General features: G+C 44.2%; 1 protein-coding gene across 2 annotated transcripts in view; it reads left to right on the plus strand.

The window, feature by feature from the left end:
- The window catches only part of LOC147115828 (uncharacterized), a 124,391-nt gene that overhangs the window by 38,586 nt on the left and 57,875 nt on the right, over window positions 1-27,930 (plus strand). For both annotated transcript variants that reach the window (XM_085990423.1, XM_085990422.1), the window contains exons 3-6: window positions 6,807-6,842; window positions 7,699-7,743; window positions 8,165-8,200; window positions 8,414-8,461. In XM_085990423.1, the coding sequence (XP_085846549.1) occupies window positions 6,807-6,842; window positions 7,699-7,743; window positions 8,165-8,200; window positions 8,414-8,461 (165 nt within the window). The remainder of the gene's footprint in view (window positions 1-6,806; window positions 6,843-7,698; window positions 7,744-8,164; window positions 8,201-8,413; window positions 8,462-27,930) is intronic.

A 27,930-nucleotide genomic window follows, 5' to 3' on the forward strand; every position in this document is an offset into this window, starting at 1 on the left:
GAATTTTTCCAGAAACAAGTATCATATTGTGGCCATATAATTAACGAAGAAGGGTTGCATAAGTCACCTGAAAAAATTGAAGCAGTCATAAAAGCCCCAGCACCTGAAAATGTCTCACAATTAAGGTCGTTCCTGGGATTGATAAATTACTATCATAAATTTTTACCGAACTTGTCAACTGTTCTGCACCCTCTTAACGCACTGCTACAAACGGGAGTAATTTGGAAATGGAATGAAGACTGTAAACGTGCCTTCCATAAATGCAAAGGCTTGATCACGTCCAAGGAAGTGTTGGCTCATTACAACCCATCACTGCCAATCAGACTGGCGTGCGATGCACCCCCTTACGGCGTAGGAGTGATATTATCGCATAGATTCCCTGATGGCTCGGAGCGGCCGATAGCTTTTGCGTCACGCTCATTGAACTCAGCTGAGCGTAACTATGCCCAGATCGACAGGGTAGAAGAGGCACCTACAGTGGACCCAATGGAGATGTTCCACTCAACCATAGTGGAATGTCTACCAGTAACAAATTCTACCATTGAAAAGGAAACGAGAAATGACCCGACTCTCTCACGAGTCTACGATTTAATGGTGAAGGGATGGCCAGCACATGGCAAACCACTGTTGCCAGCATTCTCGCAAAGAAGAGAACAGCTGTCAGTGTGCCGAGGAACCTTGATGTGTGGATCCAGAGTGGTGATTCCACCCAAACTCCAGGATAAAGTGCTAAAGGAGCTTCACGAGGGGCATCTGGGTGGAGTGAAAATGAAGAACCTAGCCAGAGCGTTTGTGTGGTGGCCAGGTATCGATGGAGACATCGAAGAAATGACCAAGAGCTGTCTAGGATGCGAGAAGGTCCAAAACGCCCCACCACAAGCCCCTCTACATCCATGGGAGTGGCCCTCATCTCCATGGCAAAGGGTACATAGCGACTTTGCTGGTCCATTTATGGACTCAATGTTCTTAATCGCGGTTGATGCACACTCCAAGTGGCCAGAGGTAATAAAGATGTCCTCCACCACCACGGAAAAAAACATCACAGTATTAAGGACCATATTTGCCAGGAATGGGCTGCCTGAACAGATCTGTTCTGATAATGGACCGCAATTTGTGTCCGAAGAATTCAGGTAGTTCTTAAAAAACAATGGGGTTAAGCACTACACGTCCGCCCCATACCATCCCGCCACCAATGGATTAGCTGAAAGGTTTGTCCAGACCTTCAAGAAGGCCATAAAGGCCATGGGTAATGAAGACATAAATCTACAACATAAGGTAGATAACTTCTTGTTTGCGTACAGGAATGCAACACATGTGGTTACAAACCAAACTCCCGCCATGATGTTTTTCAACAGAAGACTAAGATGCCGGCTGGATTTGATCAAGCCAAATATCAGAAGGGACGTAGAGAACCGGCAATTTCAAGGCATGAATGAAAGGCCAACTAGAACCTTCCAGATAGGTCAACAAGTTTTGGCCCGGGACTACCGTACCGAGAAATGGCAGCCTGGAACTATTTGCACACGACTAGGACCGCTGATGTATACTGTGGACATTGGAGAAAGCATAATAAGGCGCCATGCTGACCAGATCATAGAGTCATCCGAAAAGGGACAACCTACACCACAACTCTATACGCCTAATGATGAAGCAGAGATACCCATAGTATCTACCTCCGATCCGGTGATACTGGAACCAGATGAACCCAACACTGGCATTCAAGCCGAATCGACCTTGCCAAAAGAACCTACTACACCACCGAAAACTACTACACCACCGAGGCGTTATCCGGACCGAGTCAGGAAGCCTCCAGAGAGACTGACTTATAATTGATTAACTGCAGCAAATGTGTAGATTATTGTTCTTGTAAACATGTTAATTAATGATTACTTAAAATGTTATGTACTAATTATCTAAAAGGGGAGGAATTGTAGTGTATGTACCTTTAAGAGCCCCTGTGTACTGTAATACCAGTAGTGACCACTCGGGTATATAAGCCTGTATAGCGTCTTGTATCTTTTAGTTCACCTCCAGACTTTGTTCAGTAAACACCTGTTAAACCAACTCCTGCATTCCGTGTCTCCATTAACACACGGATACAACAAAAGTCAAGGCAGCAAGAGGGTCAACTGTGTCAAAGAGTGCAGAGAGGTCAAGGAGGACGAGTAGGGATAATGCACCATGGTCACAGTCATTTTTACAGAAGATGTCATATGTAACATCGGTTAGGATCGTTTCAGTGCTCTGGCAGGGACAGAAACCCAATTGGAGAGTGCATGATGGGCGATGGGAGAGAAACTAGAGAAAGGCACAGGTTTGGGGATAGAAACATAGAAACATAGAAGATAGGAGCAGGAGTAGGCCATTCAGCCCTTCGAGCCTGCTCCGCCATTCAATGAAATCATGGCTGATCATCCAAATTCAGTACCCTGTCCCTGCCTTCTCCCCATATCCCTTGATCCCTTTAGCCTTAAGAAATATATCCAACTCTTTTTTGAATATATTTAATGAACTGGCCTCCACCGCCCTCTGTGGCAGAGAATTCCACAGGTTCACCACTCTCTGGGTGAAGAAATTCCTCCTCATTTCAGTCCTAAATGGCTTACCCCTTATCCTTAGACTATGACCCCTGGTTCTGGACTCCCCGGCCATCAGAAACATCCTTCCTGCATCTAGTCTGTCCAGGCCTGACAGAATTTTATAGGTTTCGATGAGATTCCCTCTCAATCTTCTAAACTCCAGTGAGTATAATCCCAATCGACACAATCTCTCCTCATACGTCATTCCTGCCATCCCAGGTATCAGCCTGGTGAATCTTCGCTGCACTCCTTCCATGGCAAGAACGTCCTTCCTCAGGTAAGGTGACCACAACTGCACACAATACCCAAGGTGCGGTCTCACCAAGGCCCTGTACAACTGTAGCAAGACATCCTTGTTCCTGTACTCGAACCCTCTTGCTACGAAGGCCAACATACCATTTGCCTTCTTAACCGCCTGCTGCACCTGCATGCTTACCTTCAGCGACTGGTGCACAAGAACACCCAGGTCTCTTTGCGCTTCCCCTTCTCCCAATCTACTGCCATTCAAATAATAATCTGCCTTCCTGTTTTTGCCACCAAAGTGGATAACCTCACATTTATCCACATTATAGTGCATTTGCCATGTTTCTGCCCAATCACCCAATCTGCCCAAATCGTACTGGAGTTTCACGACATCCTCCTCACAGCTTACCCTCCCACCCAGCTTTGTATCATCTGCAAATTTGGAGATATTACATCCAATTCCCTTGTCCAGATCATTAATATATATTGTGAACAGCTGGGGTCCTAGGACCGATCCTTGCGGTACCCCACTAGTCACTGCCTGCCGCTCAGAAAACGACCCGTTTATTCCAACTCTTTGCTTTCTGTCCGCCAACCAGTTCTCTATCCAAGTCAATACCTTGCCCCCAATCCCATGTGCCTTAATTTTGCACGCTAATCTCTTATGTGGGACCTTATCGAAAGCCTTCTGAAAGTCCAAATACACCACATCCACTGGTTCTCCCTTATCTATTTTACCAGTTACATCCTCAAAAAATTCCAGTAGATTAGTCAAGCATGATTTACCTTTAGTAAATCCATGTTGACTTTGTCCGATCCTGTCACTGCTTACCAAGTGCTCTGCTATTACATCTTTTATAATAGATTCTAGCATTTTCCCCACTACCGATGTCAGGTTTACCGGTCTATAATTCCCCACTTTTTCTCTACCACCTTTTTTGAATAGTGGGGTAACATTAGCTACCCTCCAATCCATGGGTACTGTTCCAGAGTCTATCGAGTTCTGGAAGATGACCAGCAATGCATCTACTATTTCTAGGGCCACTTCCTTAAGTACCCTGGGATGTAGATTATCAGGCTCTGGGGATTTATCGCCCTTCAGTTCCGTCAATTTTCCTAACACCATTTCCCTACAAATACTGATTTCTTTGAGTTCCACCCTTTCATCAGGCCCTATGTTCCCCGGCATCTCTTGGAGGTTATTTGTGTCCTCCTTTGTGAAGACAGAACCAAAGTATGAATTTAGTTGGTCTGCCATTTCTTTGTTTCCCATTATAAATTCCCCTGATTCTGACTGTAAGGGACCTACGCTTGACTTCACCAATCTTTTTCTCTTCACATATCTATAAAAGCTTTTACAGTCAGCTTTTATGTTCCCTGCAAGCTTACTCTCATATTCTATTTTCCCTTTCTTAATTAATCCCTTTGTCCTCCTTTGTTGAATCCTAAACTGCTCCCAATCCTCAGGATTATTGCTTTTTCTGGCCAATTTATATGTCGTCTCCTTGGATCTTATGCTATCCCTAATTTCCCTTTGTTAGCCACGGTTGAGTCACCTTTTTTGTTTTATTTTTATGCCAAACTGGGATAAACAAATTCTGCAGCTCATCCATTCGGTCTTTGAATGTTTGCCATTGCCTATCCACCGTCAACCCTTTGAGTGCCATTCCCCAATCAATCCTACCCAACTCGCTCCTCAGACCATCGTAGTTTCCTTTATTTAAATTGAGGACCCTAGTCTCTGAGTCAACTACTTCATTCTCCATCTTAATGAAGAATTCGATCATATTATGATCGCTCAGACCCAAGGGGCCTCGTACAACAAGATTGCTAATTAATCCTTTCTTGTTACATAATACCCAGTCTAAGATGGCCTGATCTCTGGTTGGTTCCTCGACATATTGGTCCAGGAAACCATCCCGTACACACTCCAGGAATTCCTCCTCCACAGTGTTGTTACTAATTTGGTTGGCCCAATCTATATGTAGATTAAAGTCACCCATGATGACTGCTGTGCCCTTATTGCACGCTTCTTTAATTTTCCTTTTAATGCCATTCCCAACCTCCGTCTTACTGTTGGGAGGTCTATATACCACTCCCACTAATGTTTTTTTCCCCTTAGTACTTCTCGATTCTACCCATACAGATTCCACATCATCAGAGCTAATATCCTTCATTACAATTGTATTAATCCCTTCTTTAACCAGTAATGCTACCCCATCTCCCTTTCCTTTTTGCCTATCTTTCCTGAATATCGAATACCCCTGGATGTTGAGTTCCCAGTCTTGGCCATCCTAGAGCCACGTTTCCGTAATCCCAACCAAATCATATTCGTTTACCTCTATTTGCACAGCCAATTCGTCCACCTTATTACAAATGCTCCTCGCATTAAGACACAAAGCCTTCAGGCTTGTTTTTTTAACGCTCTTAGACCTATTAGAATTATTATTTACTGTGGCCACGTTTGATTTAAACTGTTGATTTCTCTGACTGCCACTTTTGTTTTTCTCCTTCCTATCTTTTGCTTTTATCCCTGTTTCCCTTTCCTCTGTCTCCCTGCTCAGGTTCCCAACCCCCTGCCGTTTTAGTTTAAACCCCCCCGAACAGTGCTAGCAAACCTCCCCGCAAGGATATTTGTCCCGCTCTGGTTCAGGTGCAACCCGTCCGACTTGTACAAGTCCCACCTTCCCCAGAAGCAGGCCCAGTGATCCAGGAAACTAAAGCCCTCCCTCCTGCACCAACTCTTTAGCCACGCATTCATCTGCTCTATCCTCCTATTCCTATACTCACTAGCACGTGGCACCGGGAGTAATCCAGAGATTACAACCTTTGAGGTCCTGCTCTTTATTATCCTAGCTCCCTAAATTCTTGCTGCAGGACCTCATCCCTCTTCCTACCCATGTCATTGGTCCCAATGTGAACCACGACCTCTGACTGTTCACCCTCCCCCTTCAGAATGCCCTGCAGCCGTTCAGTGACATCCTTGACCTGGCACCAGGGAGGCAACAAACCATCCTGGAGTCACGTCTACGGCCACAGAAACGCCTATCTGTTCCCCTTACGATAGAATCCCCTACCAGTATTGCTCTCCCACTCTTTTTCCTCCCTTCCTGAGCAGCAGAAGCACCCCTGGTGCCGGGAAGTTGGCTGCTGCTGCCTTCCTCTAGGGCGTGGGGAAGGTTTGGCTTAGTGGGCAAGGGGAAGGTGGGGCATTAGAGGCAGTTAAGCAGATGGTCTCAAGCGTAGCGATAAAGAAGCCCATGAGCTCCTTGCACTTTTTGTTGGAGGTGTGGGTGGAGGGGGCTGGGGAGAGGGGTTTAAGGTGATGGTTGATAATGAAGAAGATGGGGGCCATACCAGGGGGATCGACTGGGATGGAAAAGAATAGCGTTTTTGCAGGGCCTAGTGTATCAAATGTGGATGTAAGGGAGTGGCTGAGTGGATCAATGGCTACAGAAGTATCGTGGCAAATTGAGGGACATAGACCAGACAGTTGGGATTCAGTCAGTGACTTGGGGAGAATTTGTTCCCATTTTGGACAGAGAAGGAAGTGGGGCTGGAAGGGGTAGAATGACGTGGGATACAGGGACATGGTCGGAGATGGCCTTGTCTGTGAAAAAGAGAACAGGAGTAGAGAGGCCATAGGAGCTGGCAAGGTCGAGGGGGTAGCCATGAAAATAGGTAGATTATATGGAGGGAGAGGTTTAGGAAGTGCAGGAGGGCAAATATCTCGGTGTGAAACTTGGGTGGTGACAGGCAAAGAGGATTTTAAGAGAGTTGAGAGGGATTAAACAAGGTGAGGTGCTCAAAGGAGAAATACCAGAGGAGTGCCAATGTGTGATTTGTTGATACTTACATAGGTTAATAGACCCTTTTATTGTTATGGCTCTGGGAACCTTACATATGAAAGTCTGTCATAGTGTATTCTCTTAATTGTTTTGCTGTGTCACCCATCACTTTTGTTTTTTTCTTCCCATTTCACAGAAGAAAATCCAGATAATGTTGAAAACTCAGAGCCAGGTCAGTGATTTTCCATTTTTAACATTCTTGCTGTCATCAGTTGAACATCATCACTTCCCACTCATACTACACAGAAATAAACTTATGTGTGCATTCACTGGTGTAAGCTTCATTGACGGATGTTTTCATTTTGCATGCTGTGACACAATTTTTTCTTGAATTTTTATTCTCTTCTTTATTTGATATCTGACAATGCTAATTCTTTGAATTGCTCATCTTGTAATACCCTCCACACATTCCTCAAGTTTTACCATGTGTTTATCGGCCTCTAAAACCTTGGTGCCCAAAATTTGTGGAAATTGGGTGGAATGTCTGACAGGCTTCCACCCCGTTAACCAAGACCAGCAACCATGACAACATTCTGGGAGAGTGGGGAAGAGGGTGAATCATATGCCCATGCCCTTACATCAAGGGGGCATGTCGGTGGGGGGCAGGGGGGCGACGGGGGGGGGGGGGTGTTCTTAGGTATAAGTCCTGCTGAGACCCCAAAAGAAGGCCAAGACCTCTTGGAGCCAAAGGTAATTGATCCCGGAGCAATTTTAGGAGTAATCTTTAAGTATTTGGCCTTATTATATTTGGCCCTTCCCAGAGAGCTCGTCTACTATTGGAGCAGCATGGCACCACTGATTTTCTTGGCTGCTGTCAAGACAGATGTCACTGCTGTGCCCTTACACACATGGCCCACCCACCCTGACAATGAAAATAATCCCGCCCGACAATTTGGAAGGTGTCTTGGCTTTGGACATTGACTGACTTAGGGCCCACTCTGCTGTACTTGCACCAATCAGAGTTTTGAGCTCTTGACCGGAAGAGGAGTTTTATGGATATTTTATCATTTCCTTTTTTTATGTTAAAGGTTCTGATGATGAAGGTTCGACAGTATCAGAAAAGAGTGAGTCTGGTAAGCTGAGATTCTTCCTTTGTTTCATGTACTACATGCCCTTATCAATAGTGTTCAATATTCAAGTTAGTGAACTTAGTGGTACTCTGTATAAAAACAGTTATATTTATTGCAGCATAAAAATCTGATCAGATAATGTTAAGATAGACTGGTTACTAATTAATATTTATAACACTTGTTTTATGACACTGGAAGAAAACAGACACAGACTTGCTCATAACAACCAACCGTTCCTCAAAAAACTACTGGAATTTCTTAACTGAGTTAGCTTTATTAGCACTACCAACAGTTTAAGTAATCCTTCAAATAATACAGTTTTTAATTTGAGGATGTATTTTGCGGCTAATATTATCCTGTTCCATGATAGAAATTTTATTTTTTGTTTCATTTCTACATAACATTCTAAATGTCACTGGATAAGAACATGGAGGTTCAGACTCATCTGAGGGAGAATTAGGTAATATATTTGCTTTACATTGCTCCATAATTTTGTACATAATTTATTTCAATGAATTAAACTATAACAATTCCCAGAAGTATTGCTTATATTTAATTGTGATTGTGTGATTCTTTAAACTAATCTTTCCTTGTAAGATCCTGTGAGTGTTGTATGTTATTTTTTATTGATCGTAAAAGTTAAGCATTAACATGAAATATCTTTGTTGTTTAGACGTTGCTGAAACAACTGCTGGGGATGGCCAGCCAAATGATAATCCAGGTATTAATTATATAAAAATTATATCTTTCATTTATTACAATATTTCTGTAAGGCAAGAAGAATTGCACCATTAAGGATCATTTCCACCAAAGCATCTGAGTATTAATCGTAAAATGATTATTTCACACATATTACATAAATATTGACTACTTTGATAGCAGTAGTATAGTACCAAACATTTACTCAATGGCTGTAAAGCTCCCATCCTTCAGATGAGATACTAAGCCTAGGCCTCGCCTGCCTATTCTGTTGGTTAAGGCGGACATTGGGGCAGTAATTCCTCCCCAAACGCGTGAGTACGGAAGGGGTACTCACGCGTCTGGCCGGAGGAAATGCCGGTTTTCAGCATGCACAGCGCATGCGCTGAAAACCGGCATTTCCTCTCCTCTCACCCAAGAGTTGAAGAGGCTAGCGCGTGCGCTGTAGGGGGCAGCGCGTGCGTCTTGGATTTCCTCTGGTTTTGGGGGATTTGCGCATGTGTAAAGGCCTCCGGTCTTTACGCTTGTAAAAAGCACACGTAAGTATTTATTTTTACAGGTAAGTGGTGTTTTAGTGCAATTTAGAATTTTTTTTCCCACAGGTTTATTATTTTAAAGAATCTACAATAAGGTAAGTTTAGTTTTAGACCCTTTTTATTAAAAATTTATTTTTTTCAAAAAAAAAAATTATTGTTTAAATTATTTTTTAAACTCATTTATACTTAATTTAATGATTGGGATGTATTTTTTAAATTTTATTTAAAGTTTAAGTAGTGTTTTGGGGTGCAGTACTTCCCATGAGTTTGACAGTTCTTACTCTCAAACTTATGAATGAAGTTTCCCCTCCCCTGATTGGCTGAACAGTGCTCACCTGATCCCAGCCGGCACATTGCACTAACTACGCCGCTGGGTCAGGTTAGCACAGCGCGCCAACATCAGAACCTGGCCACTGAAAGGAAATCCACTGCGGGCCAGGTTTCAGATGTCGGCGCGCAGGGTGAGTGCACATCGGGGGCTTGCACGCGCGGCAAGCCCCTGACACCAAGTTCTGGGCCATTAAAGATCCCATGGCACTAGGTGAAGAAGAGTAGGGTGTTCTCTGCACTGGGAGAATGAAAGAGCTGTGCCCCGCCCCCCAACACCCTCCCCAGTTTGTTTTGCATGGGTTTGTCTTGCCTCCACTCCAAATCCCAGATTGCCCCGATGTTTCCCCTCTGCAAATTTTTATATGTGGTTGCGGCTCTGTTCTCCTGAACTCTAGCTAACACTCTTCCCACAACCCACAACATCAAATACAGATTAATCGGACATTTATGCCACTGCTCTTTTTTGTGCAGGGAACAGCTGCTACATATGTCTACAGCCACAGCCCTTCAAAGTTCATTCTATGTAAAGCACTTTCAGACATTACTGAGAGATGTGATAAAACGCTATACAAATGCACATCTTTCAATTCTTTGTTTAATGTCTTGTTAGATGTTGGCACTGTGCTGTGTTGGCTGTTTAAATGTCCTTAGTAAGGTATTGGCACACCTTTGTCCTCTCTATAGTGCCCAGTGTGATATCAGTGCTACACCAAAGGGCAAAATACACTGGGGTTGAATCTCCACAGGGGTTCTCCTGATCATCCGCCGTAACTCTGGTCGACGTTCCACGGAAACTCTGGAGAAACCATGTAATCACTGTGCTTGCTGGTTCTCTGGGGTGCCCATGGATCTTCCACCAAAGTTACAGCAGACGAAAGGGAGAACTGCTGTGGAAATTCAACCCCAGTGCTGTTATTCACTTTCTTAACTAACTTCAGCTGATTATTCTATGGCTGCTGCATGACAATGAGCTTGAAGAACAGAAGTAAATTAAATATTGATAAGCACAAATATTGGAGAATTGTCAAAAAGAAAATGAGCCTATAAAACTTTGCCTCTCTAGAAAACAATTTTTGCATTAATTAAACAAGTCACATGCTAATTTTGTTGGCCAGGAAATATTAATTAGTCACTGGAGTTGTAGCAGCTTATGCTATCAAATTTAATGAATGTGCTACTGAAATCAGCCTTTCTAATAATGTTTCAACTACAGAACAAGCCGCAGTAAGCCCCCATGTGCTAAGTCTAGCACCAGGTAATTGCAGATTTCATTTACCTGCATTGAAGCCTACAAGTTAAATATGAGAAATATACATACCTATAAAGGCCTGTCATTAAATTGCTTGAAATTACAGCTTTTATGGAATATGTGGCTGCATGTGAACTTGTTTTTGCATTTACCCACAATCTTGTCATTTTATAACAGAAGTATTTGGCAGCCAAATACTTTGGCTAATGGTAAGCTATTTATAAGCTAAATAACCTTAACCACACCCATTTTTAGTTTATTACCTCCTCTCTTTTGAACGTGGAAATTCATGATAGGGAAAGTACATTTGATGCATAGAATTGTGCATGTGGAGGCTGGAAAATCGCAAGCTGCTCAACTCATTTACTTTCTGCTTGCTCTGTAATTTAAATTCCTTGTACTGGCCGCGCTAGACGTGCTCCTATCTAGTTATCCAGCAAGTTAAACACGCTATTCAAAATAATTCTTCGTGAAGCTGTTTGCTGTTTGAAGCCTTTACTTGAACAAATTTGTGAAACTGTAAACAAAGACAAAGTATGTTTTGTACATAAACTGAGTACTATACATTCGATATTACATAAGATATAAACATATTTACAACAGTAGAATAGACTAATTGTATAACTAACTAACATTTGGACTAACTTCTATAACTATTAAATATTAACCTTTTATAAACATAGTATTATCAAAATATTACTCTGACAACGTTGCTATTATGCTAAGGAACAAAGATACTCAGATATTGCGCTTGGCCTAACATATGAAATCAGATTACATTGGCTTGTAAATGGAACCTCTCATGGCAGATTCTCCATTACTCAAGTCAGGTTCTTCCTAGCAAAACTGCTTCCCGGGGTCAACAGGAAGAAAGGTAGGAAGGTCAAATGACCTCTCACAGGAAGAAAGGAACAAAGGTCAAATGACCTCACACAGGAAGAAAGATCAGATGACCTTTCCAGCATACAAACTGTTAACACAATAACCACCACCAGAGGGTGCTATCTGCACACATAAATGTTCATTGGTCCAGAACACTCCCTGTCTGGGGTCGTTAACGACTCCACATAGTCTGAACTCTACTTGTCACTGGAGTCCTCTGGCGACAAAAGAAGAACCACCTCAGAGGCGGGCCGTCGGTGTCGATGATAGGATGCAGCTTCCGTAGACTGCTGTGAGGGGGTAGGTTGCGTTCTGCTACACACAGTTCCAATCTGGGTATGGTGAGGTCTGGCTGGGGTGCCAACTTGCCTCTATCAAAGACGAAGCCGATTTTGCTTTGTCCTTCTTGAGTGATGACCTTCAGATAAGCCACACTTGCAATGGCCTTAGCGGATGCGTCTGCAAAGACACAAAGCTCTTTGAATTGGGCATTTAAGGGAGAGAAAGACGAATAGCAGCGAGGTATTCGGATCTCCTGTAAGTCTTGGAGTGAGTCTCTCCATCTGTCCCACTCTGCTGCCATCTCTTCAGCGAGAGGTGAATCCCACTCTTCGCGTGTGGAGAGTTCCCTGAGGAGCAGCCTGCCTTGTATGGTGACAGGGGCTAAGAAGCCAAGAGGGTCGTATAGGCTGTTGACTGTAGAGAGCACTCCTCTACGTGTGAAAGGTTTCTTGGCGTCTCGGACTTGGAACGTGAACGTGTCTGTTGCTATGTTCCACGACACCCCTAGGCTACGCTGTAGGGGGAGGTCATCAGTGAAGAGGTCTAGGTCCTTGACGTCCTTAGCACGATATCCAGGGGGGAATGCCTCCATCACTGCTGGTCTGTTAGAGGCTATCTTATGCAGCCTGAGGTTGGATAGTGCAAGTAGTTCCTGGGCTCGTCCGAGGGTACTGATGGCCTCTGCTTCGGTCGGGAATGACTTCAGTGCGTCGTCGACGTAGAACTCTCGTTCGATGAACCCTCTCACATCACTGCCAAAGTCGTCGTCTTCTTCCTTGGCAGCCCTCCTTAGTCCGTATATGGCAATAGCAGGGGATGGGCTATTCCCAAAGACATGGACATGCATTCTGTAGTCCACAATGTCTCTATTAGGGTCATTGTCCCGATACCACAGGAAGCGGAGGAAGTCTCTGTGGTCTTCTCTCACCACGAAGCAATGAAACATGTGCTGGATATCGGCAGTGATGGCGACGGGCTCTTTCCTGAATCTCATGAGCACTCCCAAGAGGCTGTTGTTAAGATCGGGCCCTGTGAGGAGTACGTCGTTGAGACAGACGCACTGATATGGTGCACTGGAGTCAAACACCATGCGGATCGGTCTACTGCATGGGGTAAGGTAGCTTGGACGACCATTCCCCAAGATGGAAGTCTTGAGTGTGCTCACCTGAGATGGCTTGTTCTCTAGTGTGCGACGTCCTACAGGGTACACATTAACGAGGCATATCCTGGAGCATGCTCTTGCACTCACTCCTTCTCCACACACCTCGGTGCACCTGGATGTAATCTCTGGACCAGCAGCTCCCTCTCTCTCCCCGCCGTGCTCTGAAGCGGGAGGAGGCGACTCTGACTCCCAAGGAGCTGGGCCTGGGTGTAGTGCTGAAACGTGCCGATCACTTTCACATTCAGTGCATTTTGCATCTACCTTGCAGTTCTTGGCGAGATGGCTCGTGGAAAGGCAGCACCTGAAACATATAGAGTTCTCTTTAAGATATTGTTTCCAATCTTCCAGGGACATCTCCCTGAAGCCTCTGCACTTCTTTAAAGGATGGGGCTTGTTGTGGATAGGGCATTGTTTGCTCATATCCTCAGGTTTCTTCTGAATCTTTGTGTGCTCAGTTGAGGACACTTGCATTTTGTGGACAGATATTGGTGTCTTTCCATGTCTGTCGAACTTGTCTCTTCTGGCAAGTGCTGGGTGGGAGGAGAAGAAGTTGAAGCTGGGGTCGTTCCTGGCTTTGGCTTCTTTACGGATGAATTTAACGAACGCAGAGAATGGTGGGAACGCCACGTTGTGCTTTAACTTGAACTTTGATCCAAACGTTATCCACTTCTCCTGCAGGTTAAATGGAAGCTTCTCAATGATGGGACTTACCCCTCTGGCAGTGTCTAAGTACGATAGACCGGGTAGGTAGCCATCCTGCTTTGCGGCTTCAAGTTCCGACAGCAGATCTCCAAGGTCGCGGAGCTTCTGGGGTTCCTTACTCGTCAACCTCGGAAAGTTCTCCAACCTGTCAAAGAGAGCCCTTTCAATGGCTTTGGGCGAGCCGTAGCTTTCTTCCAGCCTCACCCAAGCCTTCTTCAACCCCTCTGGCAGCTGCCCCACATTGGCCGCTTTTATCCTGCAGGCCTGTCCGGCGGACTCTGGGCCGAGCCATTTGATAAGGAGGCCGAGCTCTTCTCCTGCCGACAGGTCTAAGCCCGATATGGCATCGTGGAAGCAGGACTTCCAAGCCTGATAATTCTCCGGCCTGTCATCAAACTTGATTAACCCCGAAGTCACCAGCTGGGTGCGTGCAAGGTATTTGGCGAGGTCGTAGGTGCTGGGACCTGTGCCAGGGTTGCCTTGGCTGGGGGCTCTGTTGGGGGTCTCAAGGGACTGAGAGGGGATTTGCCTCTGTCTTTCTCTATTCGGCGTCCTATTCCTTTGCACCGTGTCTTCCGTTCTGCTGGCGGAGACTCTGCGGCTTGAGGCACGCCGTCTGCTTTGACCTTGGTTGGCAACTTGTGGCATGTTATACGAAGTGTTTGCATCTGTAGAGATGTGCGGGCCTCCATCCCTTTCTCCTGTAAACTGTATGTCGGCATGGTCGCTCACGTAATCTATGGTGCGCTGTCGTGGACTCTGCCATGGAATGGGAATTAAAGGTTTGTAAGCTGTCTCGGGATCAGCTCCCTCCAAAATTGCCTCGAATACTTGTGTCTCGGCTAATGCAGCATCTATCTCTTTTTGTTGCTGCAGAGCGTCTAATGTGGCTTGGAGACGGGCCTGTTCAGCCTGGCGTTCCACTTGGTGATGGGCCTGTTCCGCTTGGAATTCAGCTTGGAGTCGGGCCTGTTCTGCTTGGTGTCGGGCCTGTTCTGCTTGGTGCCGGGCCTGTTCTGCTTGGTGCCGGGCCTGTTCTGCTTGGTGTTCAGCTTGGAGACGTGCCTGTCTTACTTTTATTTCTATTTCACTGTCCGTATGCGCAGCTCTGGCTTGAGCTGCTACTAGTTTAGCCCGTGCTTTGGCGATGGCTATGCTTACTCTAGAACCACCCGATGACCGTGAACCAACTTGCGATCTGTAGTAACCGGTGCTTATAGACCGATTGTCACGTTCTACAGTTTCGTCTGCCTGTTTAAGGTCTTCTACTTGCTGCAAAGCATTTTCGTTATTATCTTCTGACATGTTGATGTGAGGTAGGTGTGCTCTACGAGGTTAAGGCTTACTCTGGGTTCCTCCTGCTCCGCTCTTCACAGCTAGCCGTATTGCTATCTTTTCACTGATATCTTTTCACTGTACTGGCCGCGCTAGACGTGCTCCTATCTAGTTATCCAGCAAGTTAAACACGCTATTCAAAATAATTCTTCGTGAAGCTGTTTGCTGTTTGAAGCCTTTACTTGAACACATTTGTGAAACTGTAAACAAAGACAAAGTATGTTTTGTACATAAACTGAGTACTATACATTCGATATTACATAAGATATAAACATATTTACAACAGTAGAATAGACTAATTGTATAACTAACTAACATTTGGACTAACTTCTATAACTATCAAATATTAACCTTTTATAAACATAGTATTATCAAAATATTACTCTGACAACGTTGCTATTATGCTAAGGAACAAAGATACTCACAGATATTGCGCTTGGCCTAACATATGAAATCAGATTACATTGGATTGTAAATGGAACCTCTCATGGCAGATTCTCCATTGCTCAAGTCAGGTTCTTCCTAGCAAAACTGCTTCCTGGGGTCAACAGGAAGAAAGGTAGGAAGGTCAAATGACCTCTCACAGGAAGTAAGGAACAAAGGTCAAATGACCTCACACAGGAAGAAAGATCAGATGACCTTTCCAGCATACAAACTGTTAACACAATAACCACCACCAGAGGGTGCTATCTGCACACATAAATGTTCATTTGTGCAGAACATTCCTGACTTGGTTTTCTGCTGGTGGTGCTCTCGATTGCAAAGAAGGATTCTAAATAATACATAATGGGGAAACCTTTTGATTTTCTTGGCTTCAGCACTGCGCAGGCAGTGCGCTAGGTTTGTTCCTTTTAAATAGGCATGACAAGTTCTTGCATATCAGCAACAGATCCATTAAAGTTGTACTGTTAATTTATTTTTACTGCCACACATTTGTAAGCTTAGGGGATTGATTTCAGGGCTTCTCTCATTGGATTTAATGAAAGAGGAGGAAGAAGAAGGAGCTTCGTACAGAAAATTCTTAAAGCACAACCTAGCTATATGATGCATGTTCATTTACTGACACAGGATGGGGTGTATAATAAGCACACATCCTAAATGTGCTCTTTAATCTTTTAACATCTGTAAACTCTAATACAATAGTTCTGACGAAGGGTTCGACCCGAAACGTTAACTCTGTTTCTCTCTCCTCGATGCTGCCTGACCTGCTGAGTGTTTCCAGCACTTTCTGTTGTTATTTAACATCTGTAGACTACTTTCCTTGACCAGATAGCTACACTCACTTAAGAACATTTGGAAAGTGAACTTCAGGCGGTACCAATTTGTCCCAGATTATTGTCTCTAAATTGTATTAAAGCACTAAAGATTTAGAGGTTTACAACAAGACAGAAAAATGAGGCTTATGACAATTGTAAGGTTAATGATACAGTATAGAACCAAGCTGAATATAGAAAATACAGAGGAGATCTAAAAAAAGGGAATAAGAAAGGGCAAAGAGGGAGTATGAGAATAGATTAGTGGCTAACATAAAAGGAAACCCAAAAGTCTTTTATAAACACATAAATAGTAAAAAGGTAGTCAAAAGAAGGATGGGGCCGATTAGGGGCCAATAAAAGAGATCTCATGGAGGCAGAGGGCATGACTGAGGTACTAAATGAGTCTTCACTAGAAAAGCGGATGCTGCCAATGTAATAGAAAAGGAGGAGACAGTAGTGATATTGGATAGGATAAAAATAGATAAAATTGATATATTTAAAAGGTTGTCAGTCCTCAAAGTAGAAAAGTCACCCAGTCCAGATGGGAAGTAAGGGTGGAAATTGCAAAGGCTCTGGTCACAATCTTCCCATCCTCCTTGGATATGGGGGTAGTGCCAGAGGACTAGGGGATTGCAAATTTTAAACATCTGTAAACGAAGTGATAAACTCGGCAACTACAGGCCAGTCAGCCTAACGTCGGTGGTGAGGAAACTTTTAGAGACAGTAATCCAGGACAAAATTTATTGGCATTTGGAAAAAGTATGGGCTAATTAATGAAAGTCAGCATGGATTTGTTAAAGGCAAATCGTGATTGACTAACTTGATCGAGTTTGTTGATGAAGTAACGGAGAGGGTTGATGAGGGTAGTGCAGTTGATGTTGTGTAGATGGACTTTCAAAAGGCATTTGACAAAGTACCACATAATAGACTTGTTAGCAAAATTAAAGCCCATGGGATTAAAAAGACAGTGGCAGCATGAATGCAAACCTAGCTAAGTGACAGAAAGCAGAGTAGTGGTGAATGATTGTTTTTCAGACTGGAGGGAAGTATACAGTGGTGTTCCCCAGGGCTCTTTTTGATATGTATTAATGACCTGGACTTGGGTATATAGAGCATAATTTCAAAGTCTGCAGACGATACTTGTAAATGTAGTAAACAGTGAAGAGGATAGTAACAGACTTCAGGAGGACATAGACAAACTGGTGAAATGGGCAAACACATGGCAGATGAAATTTAATGCAGCAAAATGCGAAGTGATACATTTTGGTAGGAAGAATAAGGAGAAGTAATATGAACTAAATGGCACAATTTTAAAGGGGGTGCAGGAACAGAGAGACGTGGGGGTGCCCATACACAAATCTTTGAAGTTGGCAGGACAAGTTGAGCAGGCTGTTTAAAAAGGCATATGGGATCCTTGGCTTTATAGAGGTATAGAGTAAAAAAGCAAGGAAGTTATGCTAAACCTTTATAAAACACCGGTTAGGGCCTCAGCTGGATTATTGTGTTTAATTCTGGGCACCACACTTTAGGAAGGATGGAAAGGCCTTAGAGCGAGTGCAGAAGAGATTTACTAGAATGGTACCAGGGATGAGGGACTTCAGTTATGTGGAGAGACTGGAGAAGCTGGGGTTGTTCTCCTTAGAGCAGATAAGGTTAAGGGGAGATTTGATAGAGGTGTTCAAAATCATGAATGGTTTTGATATAGTAAATAAGGAGAAACTTTCCAGTGGCAGAAGGGTCAGTAACCAGAGGATGTTATGTATTGTGTGTTCTCCTCCCACCTGTGGTGGCGCTGTCACAGGAGATAAATGGTTGGGTATTCTCTCGGTTAAGTTTAGCTCTCTTTGTTCGGAACTTGCCAGAACTTCCTTTCCTTCCAATAAAGCACTTCATGTTTGAATCTCTGAGTTTTGAGTCCTAAATTGTGTCTAGGTAGAAAGGTACCGACACAACAAGTGGCAACGAGGAGCGGATGAATCTGCGTACGTTACGGGTGCAGTGAGTAAACAGAAAATTTAATTTGAAACGTGAGATGGCTACTATATTAGGAAACATCGGTGATTTTGATGAAAATGTGGGGCAATGGAGTGCATATACGGAACGTATTGACTATTTTGTATTGGCGAATGCGGTGGCAAATGAAAAGGTCGTGCCTACCTTTTTGAGTGTAATCGGGCCGAAGATTTTCAATTTACTTCGCAGCCTCGTACAGCCAGATAAGCCAGGAACTAAAACATATAAGCAACTAGTGGAAATTCTTGGAGCACATTTTTCACCAAAACCTCTGGTTATTGCTGAGAGATTTAGATTTCACAAACGGAATCAAGAGGAGGGGGAATCAGTGACAATGTTTATTGCTGCTTTAAAAAGGTTGTCAGAACACTGCCAGTTCAAGGAGGTGCTGAATGACACCATTAGAGACAGACTTGTGTGTGGTCTGCAAAATGCAGCCACACTGAAGCGCCTTCTTACTGAGGACAACCTTACTCTTGAAAAGGCCATTGAAGTTAGTGTCTCCATGGAGATGGCGGAAAAGGAGGCTCACCAGTTGAGTTCAACAGGGAGAGTTCACAAGGTGTCGTCTGAGCCTAAAGGTGCGCGGAATGGCACATGTTACCGTTGTGGGAAAACGGGCCATCACACTAATGACTGCTGGTGTACGGAGCTGGAATGCCGAGATTGTGGCAAAAAGGGTCACATTGAACGCGCCTGTAGAGGTAAAAAAAAGAACAGACAGAGCTGGGAAGCATGGAAGCAAAATGTCTGTATTTGGACAAGAGAGGAAAAAGAGTGTTCATTCAGTGCAGTATGATGGAACAAGCAAAACAGAGGGGAGCGACACCTCTGAGGAGGAAGAGGTGCATATACTGACGGTTGCAGGTGGTTCAAATGGCTACTGGGTGTTACCACTGGTGGAGGGACAATCAGTGCGGATGGAGGTGGACACAGGCGCGGCTGTGTCCCTTGTTTCAGACACTGTCTACAACAAAATGCTAAAGCATCTTACCCTTCAGCCAACAAACATTGTGCTAAAGACGTATACCGGCGAACCTGTGGCCATGAGAGGCGTCATTGAGGTGACAGTTAAATTGAACGGACAGACTGCAAAACTGCCACTATATGTGGTAAAGGGAAATTACCCATCGCTATTGGGACGTGCGTGGCTAGAGAAAATCATGCTGGACTGGCCTGCAGTCCGCATGATGTCAAAAGGGGAGTCAGGTCTGACTGCAGTGTTAAACAAACATGCAGAACTCTTCAATGGGGAACTTGGGAGCATGAAAAAGATCAGCGTGAGACTGGACATTAAACCTGACAGCAAGCCGAAGTATATGAACATATGAACATATGAAATAGGAGCAGGAGTAGGCCAATCGGCCCCTCGAGCCTGCTCCACCATTCAATAAGATCATGGCTGATCTGATCCTAACCTCAAATCTTCTATCACTCTGCATCCACCCGAACCCATGTGATCTCCCGGGAGAGGCGAAAAACCAGATAAAGACCCAATGGCCAATTTGGGAGAAAAAAATCTGGGAAATTCCTCTCCGACCCATCTAGGCGATCGAAATTCTTCCAGGAGATCACTCTGTCCCTATATTTTCTACAGTACTTACCTTCTGTAAAGGCGATCTCCACCCCAGCCAGGAACAGGAATAAAACCATCTCCTGAAATCTAACAGAATTAGAACACAGTAGGAGCAGAACAAGGCTACACGGCCCCTGGGCCCACTCCACTACCCACAGGGCCATGACCATTCCGAACCTAGACTCATGTCCAATTTCCTGCCCGCTCCCCGTAACCCTTAATTCCCTTTACTTCTAGGAAACTATCTATTTCTGTTTTAAATTTATTTAATGATGTAGCTTCCACAGCTTTCTGGGGCAGCAAATTCCACAAACCTACCACCCTCTGAGTGAAGAAGTTTCTCCTCATCTCAGTTTTGAATGAGCAGCCCCTTATTTTAAGATTATGCCCCCTAGTTCTAGTTTCACCCATCATTGGGAACATCCTCACCGCATCCACCCGATCAAGCCCCTTCACAATCTTATATGTTTCAATAAGATCGTCTCTCATTCTTCTGAACTCCAATGAGTAGAGTCCCAATCTACTCAACCTCTCCTCATATGACCACCCCCTCATCCCCGGGATTAACCGAGTGAACCTTCTTTGTACTGACTCGAGAGCAAGTATGTCTTTTCTTAAGTATGGACACCAAAACTGTATGCAGTATTCCAGGTGCGGTCTCACCAATACCTTGTACAACTGCAGCAATACCTCCCTGTTTTTATATTCCAACCCCCTAGCAATAAAAGCCAACATTCCATTGGCCTTCTTAATCACTTGCTGCACCTGCATACTAACTTTTTGAGTTTCGTGCACCAGGACCCCCAGATCCCTTTGTACTACAGTACTTTCCAGTTTCTTGCCATTAAGATAATAACTTGCTCTATGATTTTTCCTGCCAAAGTGCATAACCTCACACTTTCCGGTATTGTATTCCATCTGCCAAATCTCTGCCCACTTACTTAGCCTGTCTATGTCCCTTTGCAGGTTTTTTATGTCCTCCTCACTCACTACTTGCCGTCCCATCTTTGTATCATCTGCAAACTTTGATATGTTACACTCGGTCCCCTCCTCCAAATCATTAATATAGATTGTAAAGAGTTGGGGACCCAGCACTGACCCCTGCGGAACACCACTAGTTACTGGTTGCCAATCTGAGAACGAACCATTTATCCCAACTCTCTGCTTTCTGTTAGAGAGCCAATCCTCCACCCACGCCAGAATATTACCCCCAATCCCGTGATTTTTTATCTTGAGCAATAATCTTTTGTGTGGCACCTTGTCAAATGCCTTTTGGAAGTCTAAATACACTACGTCCACTGGTTCCCCTTTATCCACCCTGTATGTTACTTCCTCAAAAAACTCAAGCAAATTTGTTAAACATGACTTCCCCTTCATGAAACCATGCTGAGTTTGCCCTATTAAATTATGTTTATCCAAATGTCCCGTTACTGTCTCCTTAATAATGGACTCTAACATTTTACCAACCACAGATGTTAGGCTAACAGGTCTATAGTTTCCAGCCTTCTGCCTACTACCCTTTTTAAATAAGGGTGTTACATTAGCAGTTTTCCAATCTGCCGGGACCTTTGCTGAGTCCAGTGAGTTTTGGAAAATTATTACCAATGCATCCACAATCCCTACCGCTACTTCCCTCAAGACCCTAGGATGCAAGCCATCAGGTCCAGGGGATTTATCCGCCTTGAGTCCCATTATTTTACCAAGTACCACTTCCTTAGTGATTTTAATTGTATTTAGTTCCTCCCCCCCTAGAGCCCCCTGTTTGTCCAGTGTTGGGATATTCTTAGTGTCCTCTACTGTAAAGACTGATACAAAATAATTGTTCAGTGTTTTTGCCATCTCCATGTTTCCCACCATTAATTTCCCGGTCTCATCCTCTAAGGGACCAACATTTACTTTAGCCACCCTTTTTCTTTTTATATAACTATAGAAACTTTTACTGTCTGTTTTTATATTTTTTGCTAATTTACTTTCATAATCTATCTTCCCTTTCTTAATCAATCTTTTTGTTATTTTTGCTGTCCTTTAAAGACTTCCCAATCTTCCATCCTCCCACTAGATTTGGCTACCTTATATGCCCTTGTTTTTAGTCGGATACTATCCTTAATTACTTTACTTAGCCACGGATGGCTATCTTTTCTTTTACACCCTTTTTTCCTCAGTGGAATATATTTTTTTTGGAAGTTGTAAAATAACTCCTTAAATGTACACCACTGGTCATGTACCGTCTTACCCTTTAATCTATTTTCCCAGTCCACTCTAATTAATTCCACTCTCATACCTTCATAGTCTCCTTTATTCAAGCTCAGCACGCTTGTTTGAGATCCAACCTTCTCACCCTCTAATTGAATATGGAACTCAACCATGTTATGGTCACTCATTCCAAGGGGATCCTTTACTAGGACATTTTTAATTAATCCTGTCTCATTACACAGGACCAAATCTAAGGTTGCTTGCCCCCTGGTCGGTTCAGTTACATACTGCTCAAGAAACCCATCCCTAATACACTCAATGAACTCTTCCTCAAGGCTGCTCTGCCCAATTTGATTTGTCCAGTTAATATGATAATTAAAATCCCCCATAATTATAGCTGTTCCCTTATTACAAGCCTCAACTATTTCCTGATTAATACTCCGTCCAACAGAGTTGCAACTGTTCGGAGGCCTATAGACTACACCCACTAGTGTTTTTTTCCCCTTATTATTCCTTACCTCCACCCAAACTGTTTCACTATCCTGCTCCTTTGACCCAATATCATTTCTCTGTATTATAGTGATTCCTTCCTTTATTAACATAGCCACCCCACCTCCTCTCCCTTCCTGCCTGTCCTTCCTGATTGTTAAATAACCTGGTATGTTTAATTCCCAGTCATGGTCACCCTGCAGCCATGTTTCTGTAATGGCCACAAGATCATACCCATATGTCATTATTTGTGCCGTTAACTCATTCATTTTGTTACGAATGCTACGTGCATTCAGATAAAGAACTTTCAAATATGTTTTGTAACACTTAGTTCCTGTTTTTTCCCTTTTTAGTACTTTACTTTTTACTCCATACCTTCTGTCCCTTCCTGACACATTCTGTTTTTTAATTCCCCCACTGCTACCTACGTCTATGACCTTCTCTGTTGTCATTTCTATTATTTGCTCTCTAGAAACCTCCCCCCCACTAATTAGTTTAAAGCCCTCTCTGCAGCCCTTGTTATATGATTCGCCAGGACTCTAGTCCCAGCACTGGCCAAGTGGAGTCCGTCCCAACAGAACAGCTCCCTCCTGTCCCAGTACTGGTGCCAGTGTCCCAAGAAGCAAAACCCATTTCTCCCACACCAGTCTTTGAGCCACGCATTTAACTCTTTAATTTTATTTATCCTAGCCAAATTCGCTCGTGGCTCAGGTAATAACCCAGAGATTATTACCCTTGAGGTTCTGTTTTTTAATTTGACCCCTAGCTGCTCATACTCCTTTAACAGAACCGTCTTCCTTGTCCTATCTACGTCATTTGTACCAACATGGACCACGACAACTGGATCCTCCCCCTCCCACTGCAAGTTTCTTTCCAGCCCAGAAGAGATGTCCTTAACCCTGGCACCAGGCAGGCAACACAGCCTTCGGGACTCCCGCTCTTGACTGCAGAGAACCCTATCTATCCCCCTAATGATACTATCCCCTACCACTACAACATTTCTTTTTACTCCCTCCACTTGAATGGCCCCCTGTACCACGGTGCTGTGGCCAGGTTGCTCATCCTCCCTGCAGTCCCCGCTCCCGTCCTCACAGGGAGTAAGAACCTCGATCCTGCTGGACAAGAACAAGGGCTGCGTCTCCTTCAACACTACATCCTGGATCCCTGTACCTTCCTCACTCGTAGTCACACCATCCTGTCCCTGACCACGGACTACATCTGCAGTAATTAACTTCATAGGTGTGACCATCTCCTGAAACATAGAGTCCAGGAACTTCTCCCCCTCCCTGATGTGTCGCAGTGTCCGAAGCTCGGTCTCAAGCTCCATAACATGGAACTTGAGTTCCTCTAGCAGCAAACACTTGTCGCAGATGTAATCACCGTTAGCCTCAATGGGGTTCACCGGCTCCCACATCTCGCAACAGTAACACATCACCTGCTCCATTCTATATAATTAATTAAATTTCTTATTATTAGTTATGAAGACCCTGCCCGGATATATATGATAATATCACACCACTATTCAATAGGACTTACCAACTTAAAGGTATGAAAGAGAAGAGAAGGAAGAAAACCAACCAACCAGCTGATCACCAACCTCCTCCTTGAATACTGTCTGTGGAGCCTGTTTGGTTGACTCGTCTCGCTGCTCCGCCTCCGCAGTGCTGTCTAAGCCTGGGAGTGGGGAATAAAACAGAGCAAAAAACACACCCTCACCTCCCACTTATCCGAATTCTCCCACTTAGCAAAACTCCAACAGCACTCAATGCACAAAGCACTCCGTGCACTGCACTAGCCCCTCCCCTTTTATACCCGGATTCTACTTCCTGTTTAAACTGCCCAAGAGTTTAAAAAACCCTTAAAAAATTAAACTTACTTCAAATAATTGACTTCTTGACACACTAAAATTCACAAAATACACTTAAATGATTTTTCTCCCACTTAGCAAAACTCCAACAGCACTCAATGCACAAAGCACTCCGTGCACTGCACTAGCCCCTCCCCTTTTATACCCGGATTCTACTTCCTGTTTGAACTGCCCAAGAGTTTAAAAAACCCCTAAAAAATTAAACTTACTTCAAATAATTGACTTCTTGACACACTAAAATTCACAAAATACACTTAAATTATTTTTCTCCCACTTAGCAAAACTCCAACAGCACTCAATGCACAAAGCACTCCGTGCACTGCACTAGCCCCTCCCCTTTTATACCCGGATTCTACTTCCTGTTTAAACTGCCCAAGAGTTTAAAAAACCCTTAAAAAATTAAACTTACTTCAAATAATTGACTTCTTAACACACTAAAATTCACAAAATACACTTAAATGATTTTTCTCCCACTTAGCAAAACTCCAACAGCACTCAATGCACAAAGCACTCTGTGCACTGCACTAGCCCCTCCCCTTTTATACCCGGATTCTACTTCCTGTTTAAACTGCCCAAGAGTTTAAAAAACCCTTAAAAAATTAAACTTACTTCAAATAATTGACTTCTTGACACACTAAAATTCACAAAATACACTTAAATGATTTTTCTCCCACTTAGCAAAACTCCAACAGCACTCAATGCACAAAGCACTCCGTGCACTGCACTAGCCCCTCCCCTTTTATACCCGGATTCTACTTCCTGTTTAAACTGCCCAAGAGTTTAAAAAACCCTTAAAAAATTAAACTTACTTCAAATAATTGACTTCTTGACACACTAAAATTCACAAAATACACTTAAATGATTTTTCTCCCACTTAGCAAAACTCCAACAGCACTCAATGCACAAAGCACTCTGTGCACTGCACTAGCCCCTCCCCTTTTATACCCGGATTCTACTTCCTGTTTAAACTGCCCAAGAGTTTAAAAAACCCTTAAAAAATTAAACTTACTTCAAATAATTGACTTCTTAACACACTAAAATTCACAAAATACACTTAAATGATTTTTCTCCCACTTAGCAAAACTCCAACAGCACTCAATGCACAAAGCACTCCGTGCACTGCACTAGCCCCTCCCCTTTTATACCCGGATTCTACTTCCTGTTTAAACTGCCCAAGAGTTTAAAAAACCCTTAAAAAATTAAACTTACTTCAAATAATTGACTTCTTAACACACTAAAATTCACAAAATACACTTAAATGATTTTTCTCCCACTTAGCAAAACTCCAACAGCACTCAATGCACAAAGCCCGACCTGTACCCTATGCAATTAGGCCAAAAGTTGAGGCTAACTTGGAGGCCTTAGTCGAGAATGGAGTCCTGGAGCCTGTGAGCGTGAGCAAATGGGCCACACCCATTGTTCCTGTCCTGAAAAGGGATGGATCTGTTCGAATCTGCGGGGATTTTAAAGTGACTATTAACCCGGTGCTGTCTGTGGAACAGTACCCTCTTCCCCTCATTGATGATCTTTTTACAGGCCTGGCCGGAGGGCAAAAGTTCAGCAAAATAGACTTATGCCAGGCTTATCTACAAATGCATGTCGATGACAAATCAAAGGAGCTGCTGACAATTGTGACACACAAGGGGCTATACAGGTACTGCCGCCTTCCGTTTGGAATTACGTCGGCCCCTGCTCTATTCCAAAGGGCAATGGATCAGATTTTGAGTGGACTGCCAGGAGTCCAGTGCTACCTGGACGACATCCTTGTCACTGGGACAAATGAGGAGGATCATCTTCTGAACTTGGATGCGACACTACAACGACTGAAAGAGTACAGACTCAGAGTTCGTAAAGACAAATGTGAATTCTTTCAGTCTTCAGTTGAGTACCTGGGGCATGTGATTGACGCTACTGGCCTGCATAAGGCGCCGCCAAAGGTCAAGGCGATCGTGGAGGCCCCAGCACCCCAGAATGTGAGCCAGTTACATTCATTTCTGGGGCTACTTAACTACTATGGGAAGTTTATTCCAGACTTAGCAACATTGCTGAAGCCGTTACATCAGTTGCTATGTCAAGGCAAAACATGGAAATGGACTGAACTGTGCAACGAAGCTTTCGCCCAAGCAAAGAAAGCATTGCTGAATTCGGAGGTCCTGACACACTTCGACCCAAAGCTACCCGTGCAGCTAGCATGTGATGCATCACCATATGGTGTGGGAGCAGTCATATCCCACATCATGCCTTCGGGTGAAGAGAAACCTATCGCCTTCGCATCACGCACCTTGAACAAGGCCGAGAGTAACTATGCGCAGATCGAGCGCGAGGCCTTGGGAATCGTTTTTGGAATTCGAAAATTTCATCAGTACCTGTTTGGGAGAAGGTTCACACTCCTGACAGACCACCGTCCATTGACTTCAATCTTCGGGCCCCACACTGGAATTCCATCTCTCGCTGCAAGCAGGATGCAAAGGTGGGCTTTACTGTTGTCAGGACACACATACGACATCAAATATCGCAAATCAGACTTGCACGGCAACGCAGACGGTCTCTTGAGGCTACCCTTGCCTGTTACTCCCCCAGAGCCTCGTCAGATAGACATCTTCTACTTTAGACAAGTGGAGGGAGCACCTGTCACTGCAGTTCAGGTGCGAAGGTACACCCACAACGATCCAGTCCTGTCTGAGGTAATGGATGATGTCATTCGAGGGAGAGCGATAGGAGATTCTCCTAGTTTGAAACCTTACGTTTCAAAAAGAAATGAGCTCTCCGTCCAGGCAGGTTGTCTTCTTTGGGGACGCTGTGTCATCATTCCGCCACCTCTGAGGGAACCTATACTGCAACAACTTCATACAGGCCACAGTGGGATGGTTCGGATGAAGGAAATGGCAAGAAGCTACTTTTGGTGGCCAGGTCTCGATGGGAATATTGAGGAGAAAGCCAAAACATGTTTCCCATGTCAAAGGGTCCGGAATGTTCCACAGCTGGCAACCTTACACCCCTGGGATTGGCCTGCAGAAGTGTGGCAGCGAGTACATGTGGACTTCGCCGGTCCTTTCGAAGGGAAGATGTTTATGGTGGTTGTGGACGCTCGTAGCAAGTGGCCGGAGGTCGCTGTGATGAGGTCTACCGCGGCAGAGAAAACAATTGAGAAACTTGGTGAGACGTTCAGCCGTTATGGCTCACCGGAACAACTCGTAAGTGACAATGGTCCACAATTTGTATCACAGGAGTTTGCAACCTTCCTGCATGTGAATGGTGTCCAACACATCAGGTCTGTGCCCTATCATCCCTCTACTAACGGCCAGGCAGAAAGGTTCGTGCAAACTTTGAAGCACGCCTTGAAGGCATCGCAAGGTCAGGGCTCAATCCACCAACGTCTGAACAGCTTCCTGTTGTCCTACAGGAACAAGCCGCATGCCACAACCAAAACTTCCCCCGCTTCGCTCATGATGAAGAGGCAGTTGCGGACAAGTTTTGACTTACTCAAACCTCCAAGGGCAGAGCAGGTTGTCCATCGTCAACAACAAGCTCAAGTTGAAAAGAGAGAGAAAAGAGCCAAGGAGAGATGGTTTCATCCGGGAGAGCACGTCCTAGCTTGAAACTACAACACTGGACCGAA

This window comes from Somniosus microcephalus, chromosome 6, assembly GCF_052327205.1.
Source record: "Somniosus microcephalus isolate GS21.2 chromosome 6, FLI_Smic_1.0, whole genome shotgun sequence".
Lineage (NCBI taxonomy): Eukaryota > Metazoa > Chordata > Chondrichthyes > Squaliformes > Somniosidae > Somniosus > Somniosus microcephalus.